This window comes from Nipponia nippon, unplaced genomic scaffold, assembly GCF_047370975.1.
Source record: "Nipponia nippon isolate SJK-2023a ecotype South Korea unplaced genomic scaffold, ASM4737097v1 scaffold_2, whole genome shotgun sequence".
Taxonomy (NCBI): domain Eukaryota; kingdom Metazoa; phylum Chordata; class Aves; order Pelecaniformes; family Threskiornithidae; genus Nipponia; species Nipponia nippon.
This window is the reverse complement of record NW_028262336.1, coordinates 51,834,321-51,854,082: the sequence shown is the minus strand read 5'-3', so window position 1 is coordinate 51,854,082 and position 19,762 is coordinate 51,834,321. Positions and strand designations below refer to the sequence as shown.

Genomic DNA, 19,762 nt, shown 5'->3' with positions numbered 1-19,762 from the left:
CCACACTAAAATGCAGCAAGGGAAATGAAGATTTGAGGCGCTTTTTTTAGCTGGACTTGCCCTTGTGTTGATTCCTGGTTTTTTATGTGTTTGGTTTTGTTTTCAGTTGGTACAGTTCTCTGGTTATTTTTCTCTGCGTGCTGTTCCATTTCTATACGGCTTCCCCTATATATGCAGGGGAGGGGGATGGGCGGTGGGGGTGGCAGGGTGGTCAGGATGGGTCTGGTTAACCTCCCTGGCTCCAGCCAGCCAGCCCACGTCCTTCTGCTGACGCGTCCGCGCCTCTCAGATCTTGGAGCAGAATTATTTTTAGACCGTGAAGGTGTATCTGGCTGGTGCATTTAGATTTCATGTCATGGCTTCCTTTTCCTGCTCTCAGGTTTCTCCCACTCGGCCTTCACCTTCGGTATCGAGAGCCACATCAGCCAGTCCAACATCAACGGAACACTAGTGCCACCTGCCGCACTCATCTCCATCCTCCAGAAGGGGCTCCAGTATGTGGAGGCTGAGATCAGCATCAACGAAGTAAGTACCCATGCCACCGCCACCGCTGGCCCGCACCGCTGGCCGCCACCGCTGGCACCGCTGGCTGGCACCCGGGGCTTGCGAAGCGAGGCGTCCCAGCAGCCCGGAGACGCAAGCCACCGCTCCGCAGTTTCCGTTGATCTGGTTTCATTTTGTTCCTCATACTTTGCCCCACCCCCAGCAGAGAGCTGAAAAGCTCTGAGATAGAAATGTATTTCAGTTTTTAGCTGTGGTATTGAGGCCTGCTTTGCGCTGCTTTAAATGGATTTCATGGTGTTTCCACTACCCCAGCCAGCAAATCCAGGGTGCACACATTCTCGCAGCAAACAAGAAAATGCGTCTGTGTTTACAGTCTTGCGTTTTCAAGGTCATAGCAGAATTTGGCAGGAAAAGCCTGCAGTGTAGGTTAAAACTTCATTCCCTGACACCTGCTAGCAGGCAGCATTTCTTGCAAGCCATGAGAAGCCTGATCAAAAATCCATGGAGGTCACTGGAGAGATTCTCTCTGATTTCAGTGACTTTGGCTCAGATCATGTAAGCCCAGGCATCATCCTCTCATGTACACGGCAAAACAGTTGTGTGTAAATTCTGACCCTCGCTGGGGCACTGGTTGTCTGTGGGGATTGTGTGAGCAGCCACAGTGTCTCTGTTCTCCCTGACCTGCCAGGGGAAGCAAAGAGGGGATGTGGGAACAGCCAGTATTTTTGCCCTGCCAATCTTAAAGGCATGATGCTTCAAGAGGGAGTGAAGCATGACAGATAAGCAAGTACTGCATTACAAAATATTTACCATAGATATTCGTAATTGACAGAGATCTGTAATGAATATTAATACATAAAAAGCTACTGCTTTTTCCTCTATAGCTGAATGTAGCATGGGTGAGAACAAAGGAATACAGAATAGAGAAAAGGTAGTGTTGTTTGCAATGTGTAGTTTGGAAACTCATTTGTTTTTATCACTAACATTCTGTGTGGTTTTCTTTTTATGACTCGATACCGTGTTTAAGAGTTGTGTCTGTGTTATTTTTTTAATTGGGGCAATGACATTTGACATTCATGCCAAGCTGCACTTTGATGCAGTTGTAATAACAAACCAGTGTTGGGAATCTGTCCCAATTTGCTGCTACTTAACATTTTGCCCTGTGCCTGAAATTGGAGCTACACAGTTAGAAACTTTCAGCCATGAACAGTACCTACGGCTTGAGGTCGTAGGACAGCTGTAGGCGTCTGCTCCTGTGCATCCAGCTTCAGAATTGGCCTCAGTTGAGAGCATTATCTAAAAATATGCGTGTTGTCGCCATTAAGGTTTATGTTGCTCTCATCGTGGTTTGATTCTGCTCAAATGCATACTGTTAAGTACAGTTAACTACAGCAAAACAAAAGCCATTCTTGCTACGTCTGAACACCAGTAAGGGCTACGTATATGCGCCTCTATGTGCTACTTCTCTATGTGTATTAGTTAAGAGCGGCAAGTAATCAGTGAGTCTGTAAACTAATGTGTATAAAATTTAAGTATTGTTTGTCATCTGTGAAAGGGCAGTTATGGAAATAGTCCAGTGAGCGGTTTTACAGTTAAAAATGTAAGATGCCAAAATCCATTGGCAAACATTTTTTTCATTGTGTAGCAAGGATTTCAGCCAGGATTCAAATAAATGTCGGTAGAGGCATCTACATAAAAAATGTTGAGGAGAAAGAGCGCTCGTATTTTTCTTCTCTAATGACTCTTTCCTCCTTTTTCTTCCCCATGAGGAAACAAATATGTATTATCTTAATATTGTAATTGTAAGGGGTAATTCAGTGCCTAGTCCAACAGAAGCATACTAGTCAGCCAGGCGACTATTTTTCTTTATTAGTTATTGTTATCTATTGAAAATCATATTGTTTCCCAGCTCCTTCATCTATCTGTAACCTGATCTTATCTCCATTCCTCAAACAGAAATCTTTCACTGCTATTTCAAAGAATTTAAGGGAGTTTGCAGAAGATAGTAAAATGGCACTTTACGGAGGCTACTGAAACCTTTTTCCAATGTTTAATAGGAAAGTGAAAGTGAAGCAAAGCTAAGTAGATATAGCAGTTGTTGACCTGCCTTGAGGTTAACTCAATTGGTTGTTAAACCTGAAACCTAATTTACAGAAATCAAAATGAAAGTCATAACTATTACGAATAAAACTAGCAGAATAAAGGAAAAATAATGGTAAAGCAGTCCTGTACAATCAGCTACAACTGGTGGTGCTGGGCTGATGAATGCCGTGTAAGAAACCACTGAATTTGTGCGTACATCTTGTTTTGGCTGAGGTTCATTATTCATCAGCTGCTTCCATTCCTATGCCCCTGCAAGTGCAGGAAGACAAACAATTCAGCCAAAGTCTATTTGCCTTTGTCATGACTTTAGCCATGACTCTTTTTTTCCAAATACAAAACAAAGATAAACTTTCTGTCGCCGGTCAGACCCTTTTTTCCCCACAGCGTAATTTTTTTGCATCTGTAAAGAGTTTATATGCCTGGATTTTCTATAAAATTCCAATAAGTGACTTATTCACTGAACAGATTTCTAAGTAGAAGATGAGTACCACCATCATGGATCTGAGAGAGAGACCGTCTGTAGTAATGAGGCACTGTTGGTTAAGTCGAAGTGAAGTATCTTCACACAACCTAGTTTTGTTTCTGTATATCATTACCTCTTTGCTGACCTCAATGGTGAAGATCCTAAACTTGCAGTTTCACTTCTGCTCGTTTTCTCTGCAGGATGGTACAGTATTTGACGGCAGGCCAATAGAATCACTGTCTCTGATAGACGCGGTGATGCCTGATGTTGTTCAGACCCGGCAGCAAGCATTCAGAGAGAAACTAGCTCAGCAACAAGCCAGTGCAGCAGCAGCGGCGGCAGCAACGGCAGCAACAGCGGGAGCAACGACGACTGCTGTTTCCCAGCAGAACACACCAAAGAACGGAGAAGCCACTGTGAATGGAGAGGAGAACGGGGCACATGCAATAAGTAAGCCAACCCTTGCAGCTCCTTGCCACTACTGGGCAATTCGAGTTTCAGTAATACTCTTGTATTTAAATGGTGTCTGCAAGGCAGTAGAACTCAGTGGAATCATTTCAGGAGGGCAGGGTATTTCTAGAAAGGCTGCTGAGTAAAAACCACGTTTCACATCACAGTGCTGTGTTTTACTTGTGTCCTCTCAGAATCCAAAAACTTCAGGTATCTTCAGAATTGCAAGTTGAAGACAGTATCAAGAAGTGGAGCTGTACGCTCTCTTCTTGGAGCGGGCTACCCAGAGTTCATTAATATTATCAGCTTTATAGGCGCTTTTAGGTATTTGATAAAAGTTGGGACAAGCTGTAGCCACAGTTGGTCATTTTGGCCCGGCTAGGAGGGAGATGCGTTGAGAGGCTGAGACCTACAAGCCATATCTGTATAAACGAAGCACGGCCAGAGCATAGCCTTGAGCACTAACTATCCTATGATCATCCGTAGCCTTGGCATGGTCCTTGGCACAGTTTGGCCTGTTAAAGGGGGCTTATAAAAAAGATGGGGATAGTCTTTTTAGCAAGGCCTGCTGCGACAGGACAACAGGTAATGGTTTTAAACTAAAGGAGGGTAGATTCAGACTGAACACAAGGAAAAAATTTTTCATGATGAGGGTGGTGAAACACCGGAACGGGTTGCCCAGAGAGGTGGTAGATGCCCCATCCTGGGAAACATTCAAGGCCAGGCTGGATGGGGCTCTGAGCAACCTGATCTAGTTGAAGATGTCCCTGCCCATTGCAGGGGGGTTGGACTAGATGACCTTTAAAGGTCCTTTCCATCCCAAAGCATTCTATGATTCTGTACCAGCTGTCCATTCTTACACAGCATGGCCAGGCACAGGATCATCCACAGCCTTATTGGCATGGTCATTGGCCCAGTTTGGGCTATACCAGCTATCCATTCTTGAACAGCATTGCCAAGCACAGGACAGGGAGTTGCGTGTGCCAAGGATCGTTCCCAACAGACAGCTTGGATGCAGCCAACCTGCAGGAAAGAGTTCCTCCCCGTTGTATTTAATAGCACATAGCTTAGTCATACAGTCCACTGCAGATATCTAGTTGAAGGTCCTGCCTTCCCGAGATTTCCTTAGTCTGTGGGAACAGTCAGTTCTCAAGAGCTCTGAATTCACCTTTGTTTATTGGTGACGGCGGGAGACTGCACTCATATCTTAGACATCTAAAGTCAGACATATAAAAGAAGGAGTGGACATACCTGCTTGTGTAACTAGATCTTGACAACTGTGCTAAGATTGTGGGGCAGATATGATTAATGGTTCTGGTTTCTGTGTGCAAGCCATATTAAGGCACTGGGTAACTTCTGAAATGAGACCTTAACGCCTGATTGCCTTCCGAGGAAATTCTAGAGGAACGTGCATGGCAGGTTTTGTCGGAAGGTCCAACAGCTCTTTGGCTTAGACAAGTAACAGGTCAGGACTGTAGTCATGCAACATTCTCCATCAGTCTCCATCAGGCTCCATGGAGCCTTTATCAGTCTCCATCTTCTCTTTGATCTGCATAGATTCCTCTGTGGGTCAGTGAGAAAAATGCTTTCAAACCAGGTTTTTCTTCAGAGAATTCCAGTTAGAGGGGATAGTTTCTCCCAATAAAACTGCAATGATTTAAATTACATTTTTCATTTGAGAAGGCAATCGTTAAAAAGTTCTGAAAAATTTTAAGATATTAATCTGTTTTTAGACGATGGATTACTTATGTTTTACTTCCAACTGACCCTTTGTTTTAAAATTGAACTTATTTCATGTGTGAAGGGGTGCAAACAGAAATTAAAGCACTTTTAAAGGTAACAAACGCTGACGTTTTGTTTGTTGACACTTTCCCTCGGCTGATTTGTGAAAATTTTGGGGGAATATCTTCCTGTCTCAGGACCAAAAAATCCAAATTCTTAAGGTAGAAAACTGATTATTGGTTCATCACTAATACAGAACCACTCAGACTTACTTCCTTCTGATCTGAAGAAATACACATGCTATTGTATTAATAAAGGGAAAGCCTTGCAGATCAGCTCAGATGTGTGACCACACTCTAAGCCTGGATTTCGCAGATCTGCCATTTTATCATTAAAAAATAATAATTCTCACAGCGATTTTTAATAGAAGGATTTTCACGAACAGTTGCAGACCTTTCTTGGAGTGTTGAGGAGAAGTCCTGTGTGACTTAGTATCATCCAATAGCTCTGTCTGGAGCAGGATGCAAGAACATGACACTGTGGTGTCCAGTAAGATTTCACAGAGGTAGGATACGTGTCCACCAATGAGATACTCTACCAGACAGCAAATTTCAAAGCATTACTGTGGCTAAGCAGCCCACCAGGCAGACAGATTAACTGGGCAGTAGCAATGGGAAGACAGAAGGTCCTTCAGGAGTAGCTGGTGAGCTGGCAAGTGTCGTTGGCAGCTTCTGTTGTGCCAGTTAGTCATCCTGGGTGAAGAAGTGAGCTCAGCAATTTAAGGAGAAGGAGGCTTTGGAGAGAAGCTGCTGAGAAATCCAGGGACATCTGACTCTGATCTGTGTGTGCCTCCCTCGCCTTGGGAGGACTATAACCTCTCTGACTGAGGCATTTGGAGGATATCAGCAAGGTGGTGTAGCACAAATGCAGATGAGGATTATACATGGGAGATGCACACAGAACTGCAAAACCGGCATTCTCGCCCTTGAACAGACCTGTTTAAATAAACTCCGAGAGATCTGCCTCTGTAGTTATCAGAAACCGCTAGAAATAAAGACTAACAAATTTAGCTGGCAATTTACTTCATGGGTCTGATTAACACTCTTACAATTGTATTTTCCTCTCTTGTGGTAAAGTTGGAAACATACAGTTACATAATAAATAACAAAAGGGTCATACCCTTCCTTTTCATTGCTTATGCAGGGCAAACTGTATATCCAGCCTTACCTTCTCCCGTACCACCATGTTCAGAGAGTCTGTTTAGTCTAGGATAGACTAAGACGAAAGATCTGGCAAGAGCTTACCTTAGGACAAAAGGTTTAGGGTAGGATTGAACAAAAGTTTAGGATAGGATGTGAAATGGCTTAGATACGGACAAAAGGTTTAGGATGGTAGGACAAAAGTTTAGGGTAGGATGTAGGATGGGTAAGGTGAAAGCTGGGAGACCTACTGGGTAGAAAAGACTGCTGATACGAAAGGTGTGAGAAACTTCCCAAATCTTCGTTTTCACTGTTGTTGGATTCCACAGAACTGGCATATACTGGGATGGGTTTGGATAGTGTGTTAGTCCTTAGTCATAACCTGGAAGTCACCGGTATATCAACCTGTCATAAAAAGGCGAGATGGGGGGAGCGGGTGAAAGAGATGTCTTTGGGAAGTTACCTAGTTTGCATTTATTCTGACACGGAGTTCTCCCTGACACCGTAAGTCTTCCCCAAAAAAGTGTTAATATATTTAATATAATATGATACATTTTTGTATATAGTGTTATCAATATAATATGATAGGGTGATTTGGTTGAAGAAAGGGAAGAGACAGAAAAAAATCTAACAATAACAACAGTTTGAGGTGCAGATTCAAATACTAAGTAAATAAAATTGCTGCCTTCTCTTGCTGCTTCCTGAGTAATGTTTTCAGCTTTGAGTCACTTTAAAAATTAGTAGAAAAAATAAAAATAGGCATGTAGAAACGGAGCCAAACTTTGAATTGTTCTCCAACTCAAATATTTTTAGTGTTGTTTGTTTCATTATATTTGCAAGGATTGGCTTTGGTTTAAGAAAAATAAAGCTCTGGAAAAAAGACTGAGCCCAGTTCCTTTATTACAACTACAGTCATAAACTTCAGTGAAAGGCCTGTCAAAGATTTAAGTAAAAAAACCACATTTCCTGACAAAAGACGGGGTTAGCACTAGTGAGATCTTAAAAATATATCTTTTTAAATTTGGAGGAGAGAGAAAGAGAGTTAATATTACTCATTGGTATGTTAGAATTACATTTTTTTAAAAAAAACTTAATCATAATAGTTTGGGGGAATATGACTTAATTTCCAGTGATTTGGGATTTTTAATACATTTGAGGAAAAAAATGAGAAGAATATAGCATTGACTTAACCAAAGATCCTCTGGCCTTTAGAAAATGGTTTGTGTTAACGTTGGGGCAGAGTCCTCCACTATGTGACCTGCAGACTTAAATTTTTCACCTATGAGGGTCTGTTGCACTTGGCAGAACTGCCCTCTCTTTCAGAGACCCCCTCAGAGGCGTTCTTTGTGCAAATGAGGTCTTAACCCAGAGCTTTCTGCTCTGAAGATACTTTAAAAAAGAAGCAGCCTATTCTTGATGGTTACTGCGTCTTACCTATTTATTCTTGTTCTTCATGCACACATCATAGCTGCATCCATGGGAAAGCCAAATTTTCAGATGAGACCAGGGCTGACAAGAGCTCGTGCTGTGTAAGGGAACTCAGCACTCTTACAAAGGTGCCATCTTGTGCTCAGGGGTTTCTGCAGTTTTCTGTTGTTATCGTAATCGTATCCATTTTATGTTGCTAGTGTCTGTCTGAATCTGAGAAGAGCCTGAAGCAGTATCGCAGAAGCATGAACTATCCTGTTTGTTCAATGGGGCATTTTAAGTTTTGTGCTTAACAGTAACACTCTAAATATGAACCTTCCTGACTATTGATGAAAATAGAAAGAAAACACATATAATGTGAACATTTGTGAACAATTTCTGAAAGACTCCGCATCTTTCCCTCCCTTTTCTCCTGAACCACCAAAGCTGTAGTGTCAAAATCGTTACTAGAAGACAATAGAAAATAATCCTGCAGGTATTTCGTTGCTCCCAGAGGCTAGTCAGTCTCGCATGTACTAATGCAGGTATCAGCCAATCAAGGTTTCTTTTTCACAGCATGACTATTTATAGTTTTTTTCATAGCAGTTAATAACGTTCAAAGTGTGTATCTAGGTTCCTCCATCTGGCCATGTACAAACGAAAAATCTTTCTAAGTATCAGATGGCCTTGCTCTGATAGCACCTTGTAACTCTGGGACTTGGGAGTAATTCTGCTTCCAAGCTGTCATTTGGCTTTATTCAAGAGTGAAAAGCAGCTCTGCCTTTAGAGTCAGGCAGGTAACAGTAGGATTGTATGTGGTAAGTGTAACTTCTCATTTCAATTTTTCAAATTAAAACACTTGAAATATCTTACTTCTTGATTTACCCCCAACTTCCAGCTCACACTGTGAACAGGACACAGATGAATGCATAGCCATTACCATGCTGCTGTTTTTCTCATGAAAATATGCTTTAAACCTGGTGATTCTGTGCTGTGCTGGGAAATAGAGGATTGCGAGTTCTACACTCATATATTCTGGTGGGGTTTAATAGAGCTTTGCTCTTCATTGCCCTGATTGCTCAGAATATCGTATCAAAGTTCCCAGCTGCTAGTGTCAGGCTGAATCTCAAGTACTAGTGTATCTTGACAGTATTAACTTTAGTAGTTATACACATAGGGAATTATCAAGGAGAATGCTTAACGTAGGGACTTAGCACAGGTGTAGATTTTACAAATATGTTTAGGTCTTTGCAACAAGTGTGTAGGTAATAAGCATAGTTAAAAAATATAGATATTTTGAATTAGAAATGTGAGCTGTGAAACTACTGTTCGTTGTTTTCTAATTTTGATACTCAGTGCTATGCAACTCATTGAATTACATGTGAATTCCATTCCATCTATGGTGTAGATATGGCACAGACGTAGTTAATAGGGTACCTAACCAAATATACAATGAGAAGTGCTGTTTGTGTGCCTCAGCATAACTTAGGCAGAGCAAAACAGGGTATTTGAAAGGGTAGAAATCTGGAGATCTTCCTTCTGATGGCAGTTGTGCAACGTCACGGTCTGTTTTGCTGGTTGATGTGCAGTAGCTCAGCAGAGCTTGAGTATCAGGACAGATGGCTGATTTTAAATGCCATAAACATGTGGCAATAAAGGAGCATAATTATTCCACTAGCGAACCTATGGATCTCCATATGTGATTAAAGAATGACTAACTAAAAGACTTAACCCAGAATGGGAACTTGGATTTTGATCAATCAGAGCAGATCAGCTGGCCAAGACATTGATGAGATAACACGAGGCTGCCTTTCCCCCAGCCTGCCAGCTATCCGCTCTTGGATGTGCTTTCTGTGAAATGGGCCACACTTCTGTGTGTAACATCTGCTGTCTGCTGTTTCAGTGCGCTACCTGTCCTTGGTTGGTGTCTTGTTCGCAGAGGATAATAATCTGATGTTGCTGCCAGGAAGTGTAGTGTGAGCTGAATGAGGAAGATTTATACTGAAGCAATGAAAATCTGGAGTGGAAAACATTGTTCATGATGCAAATTGGAATGAATTGCTGCCACTAAGAGAAATTCATCATTTTAAATTCACTTTTTTTCCTTAATGAAATCGAAGAGCTTTATAAAAACAAAGTTACTTAGACTGCAGTCTGAAGAACCCCAGAATTACAGCATGCAGGTTAAGTATATCTGTGCCTCAGTTGGTACCTTTGCATATATTATAATGTCCTTAAGAAGGTCATCACTCACCGTTTCACTGCCATGCTCAGGGAATGAGGCCCTTACTCAGTATATTCTTCATCTGTGAGTAGCACACATTACTTACAGGACACTGTGTAAGAAAATGTATGTGCTGTATGTTACTTCTTTAAAAGAACTCATAAGCTTTTCTCAAACGTGGCAATCTGCTATTTTAATAGATCTGTATGTCATTTTTAATGAAGCCAGCTTCAAAAAAAAATTATACTGAAATAAATGCTAACTATTTTTTCAAGAAAACCTACATGCATTTATACAAAATATTTTGGAAAGCTCTACATTTTGAGGAAATATCGTAAATTTGAATCATCATAGGGAGGAAAATAGAGTAATGTGGTCAGTGACACAACACAGAATATTATTTAGAGTGTATATGTTGCTGTAAGCTTTAGGCCATGGGCAGCCAGCTTGTTTTTAAAGCAGACCTAACAGCATCTTGCAAACTACTTATTCTGATATATCTCCTTACAGATAATCATTCAAAGCCAATGGAAATTGACGGGGATGTTGAAATTCCTCCTAACAAAGCAACAGTCCTTCGGGGCCATGAATCAGAGGTGTTCATCTGTGCCTGGAACCCTGTCAGTGACCTGCTAGCATCTGGGTAAGACCATGACTGAAACCAGCTGCTGCAATTAGAGTGTATTTAGAGATGCAAGAATTTGCAAGTGCATACTGGAGATGAATGAGTATTCTCTTCACTGTTTTTTCAGCCTGCAACTGTGTTTTTCAGCAGTACTGTACCTATGTAGGAGTTAAGTAATTATAAGGTGACGCAGAATATGAAGCATTTGCACATTTAAGAAGTGCACTCTGTGGCCCTGAATACACATAAATTTTCTTAAAGGTTTTTAAAGTAACTGTGGATAATTCTCAGACTATTTGAAGTTCATGTAATCTACTCCTACTGCTTTTAGTTAATGGTTCACATTGAGGTCTCAGAAAGTCTTTGGCATCCATGTTTTCTTTTTAAAAGTATGGAGACTCTAAAACAGAGTTCTAGTTTGTGATAGGGTCCCTGGATGATGCCGTGGTACAGACAAGAGCAGTAATAGCAGCCCCGCTCCTATGCCATGCATGTGCTGTATTTTCTGCTAACCGTATTCCTTTACCCACTCAGTTTTCTAGTGTCTCAGGCAATACTGCCTGACAGTATTACTTATCCCTAGCAAATGATTATTATTAAGAAGGGAAGTCCTGATCATTAAGATCAGTCACCAGTTAAAATAGGCAAGCATAAGACAGTTATTTCACACAGTTTGTCCTCTTCCTGGCATACAGTTGAGTGAGCCATAAAAAGACATTTATTTAATGTATAAATAAATAAAAATTAGGATTGACAAACATGGAAGAACTGTAGCATATGATATTCCTTAATTGTCCTGGCCCAAATCTGAGAGGATGTTGTCAAGCAAAAAAAAAAAGAATCAAGGGAAGGCAAAAAATCTGTGATGCTCATGAAATGTTACTGCCTACATAGCAATTTGTAAATCAACATCAAATGATACTGAACAAACATGCTTCTGTACTACTCCTCCTCTAACTTTTCCATGTATACCTAAATTCTTTGACTACCCGTACATGTTAAATCATGACCTAATAGTGAAGAAAACCTAAAAAACTAAGAAGAATTTAGTTAACCTCATTACATTGTTTTCATGGTTGTTTCTTATTAAAGATGAAAATCTAGAGAAGGTTTCATAAAATCTGGAAGAGCTTTCCCATAGTGGGGGCAAACTTAATTAGAATTTCATGGGCTGTCTTGAGATCAGCAGCTCACAAGTACTTTATTTAGGATCGTTCAAATGAAGGGGCTGTATTTGTTGGTACAATAGATGTCCTTTAGCCCTTAAAGGACATCCTAAACAATATACTCTTTAATAGTAAACTTATCCATTATGTTACTCATTTGAATTATATGGAGAACAGTCTTCAGGTGATCAGTTAGCACACCCATATTACTATCAAAAGGAAAATCGGTAGGGAGAAAGGATACCATACAGAATTATTCTTTAGGGACACCTGGTGGCACCTGAGATGAAGTGAAGAATGCTGCTTTATTCTGGAAAATATCTGCACAGCTGAAATTAGGCATCTGCTCAAGTGCTCTGTCCCTCTGCAGGTACCTACATCTCTCAACTCATTATGTAGGGAGTTAAGAATCCTAAGTATAGGTGCTCAGACCTCATCTGTTGGCTTTAGCATTGGTAACTACTTCCCGGTATCTGACTCACCTCTCTGCCAGTGCTCACCATGCTGTACTGCTTCCCTAGGATCTGTGGTTCACAGCCCTAGCGTGCATAGTTTAAACTGTGGACCGTTTAATAAACCGGAGTATGTACTGCAGTTACAGAGCAACCAGCGGGTGTTTAACTTTGCTGCAGGGTGCTAAGCGCTGGTAGATGGATCCCTGGGACACTGATACCTTACACAGCTTCAGGTAAACCTGGAGGATGAGAATCAGAACCATTAGTCAGATGTCTAAGATAGAGGAGTACCCTCTTACTAACCCTTCAATTAAGCTTTACCCTTCAGTGTAATAGGTCTTATTAATAAGCTTTGCTACTGATTTTGGAAGCACATAAATACACGCATGGCTAGAAAGTACAGTCAGGTACTGTGTCTCATGCAGACTAATGGCAATGCAACGAAAATGCAAATAATTTAGATTCATGTGTAATCTTGATCAGATTTTAGCCTACTCATAAGAAACAAAGTATATGATGCAGTTAGTCTTCAGGTAATGCAGCAGTGAGTGCCTGATGAAGCTTGCATGACTGAAATGGCATAGAATGCACAGAAGAAAACTAAACTGAAGGAAGAGAGCTGATGGTCTGATTATGCCATTGCACAAAGAAGTGTTTGAGATGTCTGGTGTAATAATAGTGCAATCTATCATCTACAGGTAAACTATGTATTATGGCACCAATTAAACAAGGGGGAGAAATTCCCCAAAATCTACCTATGCTGCAGTTTTTTGTCCTTTGCAAAGTAATGCATCAAAAAAAAGAAAACTGCAGTTAATCTGATGTGCAAACACCAAATTGTTAGATTCTATAATAGCCATATTGTGCTGCCCAGTCCATAGTTTTCTTCTGTTTTCCCATCTGCCTGATTGTACCCATCTGTTATCTTCTTAAAAAATACATATAAAAACCTAACTATTAAATAAGGGAAATAACACATTTGTCCTGTTTATACAGTGCCTAGCATAATCGAGTCTCAATTCATGGCAAAGTCTTCTCTTCAAGCCTTGTTATACAAGCAACAAATTTTTCTAACAATTAACAGCAGTTTAGACAGCAACCTGACGTAATCTTTAAAACACTAAAAGAATAATGCAGATTCATGACCTAATGTGAAGCAAGATGGAGCTATTTAAAAAAAAAAAAAGCAGAGACAGGCATTCGTCTGATCAAATAGCCAGAAAAAATGTATTCTGCAGCTGCTCTTCTTCCTTCACCACACCCATAACCCTTGAAGTGGAGGATGGAGAGGACTAGAGATACCAGTAAAGGCTGTCAAAGGCATGACTGTCACCAGATGCTTATGAGAAGAATGCTTAGATGTTATGAACGGAAGCATTATAATAGTACAGTAAAGTGCATGCATACAGTCATGTAAGAGGATTAATTACCCCCTATGAAGGAAATCAACATTCCCAAACAAATAATTGCATATATTGTTTTGGACAGGTTAAAAAAAGAAAAAAAGTAGGTGATTGGCCAGATGTGACAGTTTGGTCATTCCCAGGCATAATTCTGATTTTGCTCTTAAAATCCAGTTGTCCTCCTCTTCAAAGACTGATTTCTTCCATGGGATATCTTTCAATATCTAAGTTTTAGTTTTATGACATATGTAAGTTATTACAGATGGTTATGTTCCCTAGGTAGTGCAGAAACCCATTACGGCTACGTCCACGTTGGTAAACTAACCATGCCTGGGAATATTCCTAGGCACTGAGGCCAACTGGAACAGAATGGCCAGTATCTGTGCTAGCAAACTGTCCTGGCTGCCAAACAAACGGCACATTGGGAATTGTCCCTGGACCAGTGTAACCACCAAGCCATGCCCAGGAGTTATTCAGAGAGAACATCAGGGCCCCGAGCGAGAGTGCTAATTAAAACAGGCCAGAGTCTGGCCCCGGAATAACCTATCAGTTTGCTAGCATAGGTGGTCATGGTCTAGTGACCCAAAATGTTCCTGAGTGTGCTTGAATTTCCCAGTATGGATGTATACCTGTGAATGTCAAGGTTGCTGGAGCCTTGAACTCCAAAAGCTTTGCTAGTTGAATTCAGGATGCTCTGTCTGCACGTTCAGCTGCTGCTTCCAAGAGCGTGCTCAGTTCTGTTACATCCAGCCATGCCCTTCAGGTAATTTTCATAGCCATGAAGCAGAGGGACCTGGCCTCATTCCCAAAACCCAACAATAGGTTTCTTTGCTTATCTTTGCTGATCTACAGCAGCCTCTTTCACACAGGGGAACTTTGTCTCTTGCAGAGTGCTCCGTGCACCTTTGCTCTCCCTAGTCAGCAAAATAATGAGCCATAAAAGCTGTTGTCCGAGATCTTTCAGTTATGGCTGTGTCTTTCAGAAGCAAGAAAGGATGATTCTAGGCCATCTTCTGTCATCATCTCTGGGTTTTATATAATGCTTTGATTTACTGTAGTCCTCATATCAGTGGTTTAGGATCCATTGTGAATTACCTTTCTGAATAATCCTTTTAAATTAACAGGTTGAGGGGGTTGATTTCGCCTCCCCAGACAGTGCCAGGTGTTAGTTCTGCTAACTCTAAGTGCGTATTCATTAGCAGGTGACTTTATTGGGGCCAGTTTCCTCATTACATCAAATCCATTGACACAAAGCGGTCAGTTATTAGGTGAGGTCTATTGGAGTAACCTGATGCAGGGAGCAATGTAGAGTCAGTGGGACAGACATCTCCCTCTGGGTACCTCCTTGGCACTTCCCTCTACTGACTGCCTAGGAAACATAAGCGCTTACTTTAAGAGACCTGCTTTATTTAGGAAAAGCTAGGTATGTAAATTATAAGGAGGAGTTTCCTTTCCTTTATGCTTTTAATAATATCTTTTAAAATAAAATAATAAAAAGCCTAACCTGTTTGAGCCAGAAGTGTTAAATACACATTAGCAATATTGTATATCGAAATAATGGTGATTATAAGACTTGCAGCTGAAGATTAGAAATACCAAGGATCAGCACCCATCTTGCAAATTTCTTTACCCAGCTGCAGCTGTTTTAACCTCTCTGCTGGCAGTTAGGGAATGGGGATTTTATATGTCACAAATAAAATTCTGCAAACATTTGTCCACCTTGATTCATGATTATACCGGGGCTGGAGAGCATGAAATAAAATTCTTCCAGAACTAAGCCTTCCTAAAATTTGGCAGTACTCTGCCATAGTGCAGAACAGCATACCTATTACTCAAGTGTTCATGACGTGCATGTTGGAGTGAGCTGCTTTATCATGCAGATAGAAATGCTTCTGTGGACTAAAGAGATTAAATATCTTTCTGAATTGTGCTTGAACTATGGTCCTCTAATAAGGCAGGGTTCACTGAATCATTCAACAGAAATCAGAATACTTTCCAGAGCAGAGAATACTCTTTTTTTTTTTCCCAGCAACAAAAGGGAAGACACACAAATACCCTTGCCACACACTGGTAGGCTTATAAAGCCTCTCTGCAGGGACCCATAATAGCTTATGTAGCCTTAGGAAGAAGAAAATGGAAAAACAAAATTAAAATACTGGAAAATAAGATTGCCCGAGCATCGCCAGAAAACTGACTAAATAAAACTGTTGAAAAACAAAACATAACCCTTTTAGAACTAGCAAATAGCATATTGTGTTTGATAGCCAAGTGGCTGAGTACTTCATTCACAGGGTCCAATAACAAACTGGATTATTACAATGAGGGCAGGACTGGCCCACAGTCCTATGTAGTGGAGAAGCCAGCACTGCAGGAATTTTCTACTTAGCATGTTAACCAGTAACCAAAGCCTATGAAAGAGTTATGTTCCCATTATTGTAAATTACCACAACTCAAAATGTTCCTTAACTTCTGAGCCTCATGATTAACTTCATTAATTTTCTACCAACGTGTGCAAAATTGTTGTTCAGTTTTCCAGACCTCTGAAGAAACAAGGAGTTATATTACAGTCACACCTCGGTATGGTGGCAAAAATTATCCTGATTCAAATTATTTCTTAATCATTAAAAGTGAAAGATTTATGCCAAAAATGAAAGAATCGCTGTACAGCAGTAGCTTGTGGTGAGGCTGGCAAAGCCCTGGCCAGCCATCACATCTCAGCTTGACACAAAGGGTTCAGAGGAGATAGGGGCACATTCCCCAGGCGTGCCAGGACCCAGCAGAGCTCAGAGCCACTGATACAGGCAGAGAGATTTTTGCTTTTACAGTTGAACTGTTTTTCATGTAAAGTTTGGCTAAATTATTGGTAAAATAATACACAAAGATCAATCAAGTTCAGTACTTGATTCGTCAATATTTGGACTCAAAGACACGTGAAGTGTTTAAAATTTGCCCAGTACTTTTAGTATGAATAATTAAAATGTTTTATCAGTAGAACAGAAGAAAATTGAATATTCTTTTGTGATGGATTTCCTTTACAGTAAAACATGGCTTATCAAAGCAAAAATGGATCTCAGGTTTTTAGCCTTCGAAGAGAGACTTTTTCTCCTTGTTAGTGTATAGGAAAGGAAATTTTAGTCATTACTTAAGGGAAATCATCAGTTATATTGACAATGACATTTCATCTTGACTGTATGAATTCTTGGAAATAGAAGAGAGATCCTAATTCTGCTTCAAGATTCTACTTACTGCATGTAAATGAAAGTTACCCTCTGGACAGAACAAGCAATCCAGGGTACTTTGATTGTTTGGGTTGTTGTTGTTACTGATTGTTTAAAAAAAGGGGGGGGGGGGGAGCGAGAGACACATCCCAATAAACTAGAAAGCATAATATATTCCACCCCGTTGCAAATTGATTTCTGACCTCAGAGATATTTTTTATTGAAAGAAAGATTTATACAAAGTGAAAATAAATGTATTATTTATGAGCAGATTACGATAAACTCTTCAATTCCTCCTCAGAACTTTTTCTGGACAAAATCAGGGTTTCAGTCTGCAATAAAAACATCTCCCTGGAAAATATTCGCTCTATAAAATAGCTTACAATCCTGATGCAGTCTTTGTCTTGTTGGCTGTCTCTCACCAAGAAAAAATGCTCTATTATGTCAATAGTTATTTTGCAACTTTTTCAAACAATGTGAGCTAAGCAGCCAAGCTACAGACAGCAAAGGACACTGTAGACAAAGCAAAATGAATTTAAATTACCTTTCTGCTTTCCTAATCTTTAGGTTCTGTGGCTTGATTTAATGCTGAGAGGCTGTTTTGCAAACACCTTCTGTCAGAGGCTACGTTCTGGTCTGTCCTGAACAGAAGTACCTTATGAAAGGGCCATGGCTAAATTAAAGGCAGCCTTAAGTTCAACTCCTGCTCCCTCAGCAGCTGTCAGAGGAACCTGGGCAGGACCAGGGAGCCGGCCCCTCAGCACCTCCGTCACGCTGCTAGTGGTCCCCTTGCCCGAGGCTGCTGCCAAGGTGACACTCCGCACCTCTGCAGGCGGTGACCCTGCAGGTCCCGTCGTGCGTGTTGAGAGCGTATGGCAGCTCCGGGGGAACACCAGGGACTCAGCGAGCCATTGGGAGCTAATGGGACTGTGCACGCTTTTTATGGGAGGCACGTGGGCACAGCCTTTGTGTTTCTGTCCTTATTTGGATCTCCACAGTGTTACGTTTGTAATGTCGAGTTCCCCCAGACTATCTCAGTTACAGTGATATCGGCTTTATGTATCGAGTGCAAAATGTAGAGAGCAAGCAAATGTCTTTTAGGTAAAAGTTTTCTGAATAAAGCAAGTGATGATGTGGGTTCAGATGATATGCATAATTTAAATATGTGTTAACATTTTTTAAAAAGTATAGGGAGCGCAGGAAGGGCAGAATTGGAAAGAAAAATTACATTTTAAAGGCTGTGATGTTCTCTCAATGAAAACAGAAGCAGAGGTTTTTACTTTGTTTGCTGGGTCGACACCAAGAGGAGTTCTCATCTCTGCACAATTGCTTTTATAGATCCGGAGACTCAACGGCCAGAATATGGAATCTCAATGAAAACAGCAACAGCGGTTCCACTCAACTAGTTTTGAGGCACTGCATAAGAGAAGGAGGACACGATGTCCCCAGCAATAAGGATGTGACTTCATTGGACTGGAATGTAAGCTAACTTCTAAGACTGTGTATGTTTTCTAACTGTCTAAATTTAATTTAGAGGCAATTACAGCTGCTGCTCCATATCTTTTATATCTGAGGTGACCAGAAACTCTGTCCTAACCTACTGACCTCTTGTTTCAAATACTCATAATAGGCTGAACTCTCCCCTATATGCTATAATTTTCCAGGGCTGTTGCCATCTTCAAGCTTAATAATGATGTATTTGTATCTCTATTTTAGCAACATGGGTAAAAATAAACTTAGCTGACTTTAAGAATGAAGATTAAACAAGCAATCTTTGTAGTAGTGAAGCCTGATTAATGAAGCCTGCATCTCATAGTTACTTTATTTTGGCATGTGAAGAGATATAAGCACCAGCAAAGCTTTTTCTGAGGTTGGACTGTCAGGACCCTCTCCCATTTGAATTATGTGGTGCACAGCAAAACATGCCCACATTATCATCTTTATCTTGGTAGGAGCATGTGTAGTCATTCTCTCTTTACCTACCCACCTTCTGGTTGGAACTGTCTTGCCTGATCCTTTTTACTTTCATCCTGTAAAATCTTCCATCTTAGATAATATGGTCATGCACAGAGAAGACTGAGGTGAGCAGAGAGGGCAGGTATTATTAAGAATCCCCAGTGTCTGGGCAGTGTCTTTGGGCAGCATTAAGGCTGCTTCATGTCTCCTTTCTGCCACCAAGCATTGTAAAAAGAACTTAGAAAACCTTGCAGGAACCTTGATTAATTTTGAGATCACTTGCATTCTCTCCCCTTTCTTGATATTAGTACAGAGCGATCACATTAGTCTTGTTTTCTTAGGAAAACAGTTTAAAAATTAAGTACCAGAAAGGATTCTCAGCAGTTACATACAGTCTCAGTGCTGGCCAGAGACCAAGATTCAGTTAATCTTTACTGCAATATTATTGTCCTTCAGGTGAGCTAGGTGCTTCACAAAAGTAAAAGATAAGGCCACTGCACAAATCAGCTTCCCCTATGTATTGTATATTTGACACAATGAAAGAAGTTGATGAATAGTGCAGAAAGCACAGGTAGGTTAACAAAGCAAATAAAGATAAAACCCAAGAATGTTCATTATTTGTTTCCTGTGGATATCACAGTGAAGAAAAATAGTTGGGAAAAACTGAATTGAGGAATAGGAAAAGAGTAATTGAAGGAGGAAAACAAGCAAAGGTGCAGAAGAGTTATGAGAAAAGTTGTCCAAAACGTATAGGGCATCCTCTAGTATTTCCTGTAGTAGTTCCTTACCTTTCCAGACTTCACTGATCACTGATACTTCACTTGCATTGTGCTAGTACTTAATGTAAGGAAATATTCCTAATTTAAA

The 19,762-nt window shown here is 40.6% G+C and overlaps 1 protein-coding gene across 12 annotated transcripts in view; it reads left to right on the top strand.

Annotated features, from left to right (window-relative positions):
- The window catches only part of TBL1X (transducin beta like 1 X-linked), a 206,457-nt gene that overhangs the window by 167,323 nt on the left and 19,372 nt on the right, over positions 1-19,762 (top strand). For all 12 annotated transcript variants that reach the window (XM_087759162.1, XM_087759163.1, XM_087759164.1 and 9 more), the window contains 4 exons: positions 380-525; positions 3,271-3,520; positions 10,583-10,715; positions 18,278-18,419. In XM_087759162.1, coding sequence (XP_087615288.1) covers positions 380-525; positions 3,271-3,520; positions 10,583-10,715; positions 18,278-18,419 — 671 coding nt within the window. The remainder of the gene's footprint in view (positions 1-379; positions 526-3,270; positions 3,521-10,582; positions 10,716-18,277; positions 18,420-19,762) is intronic.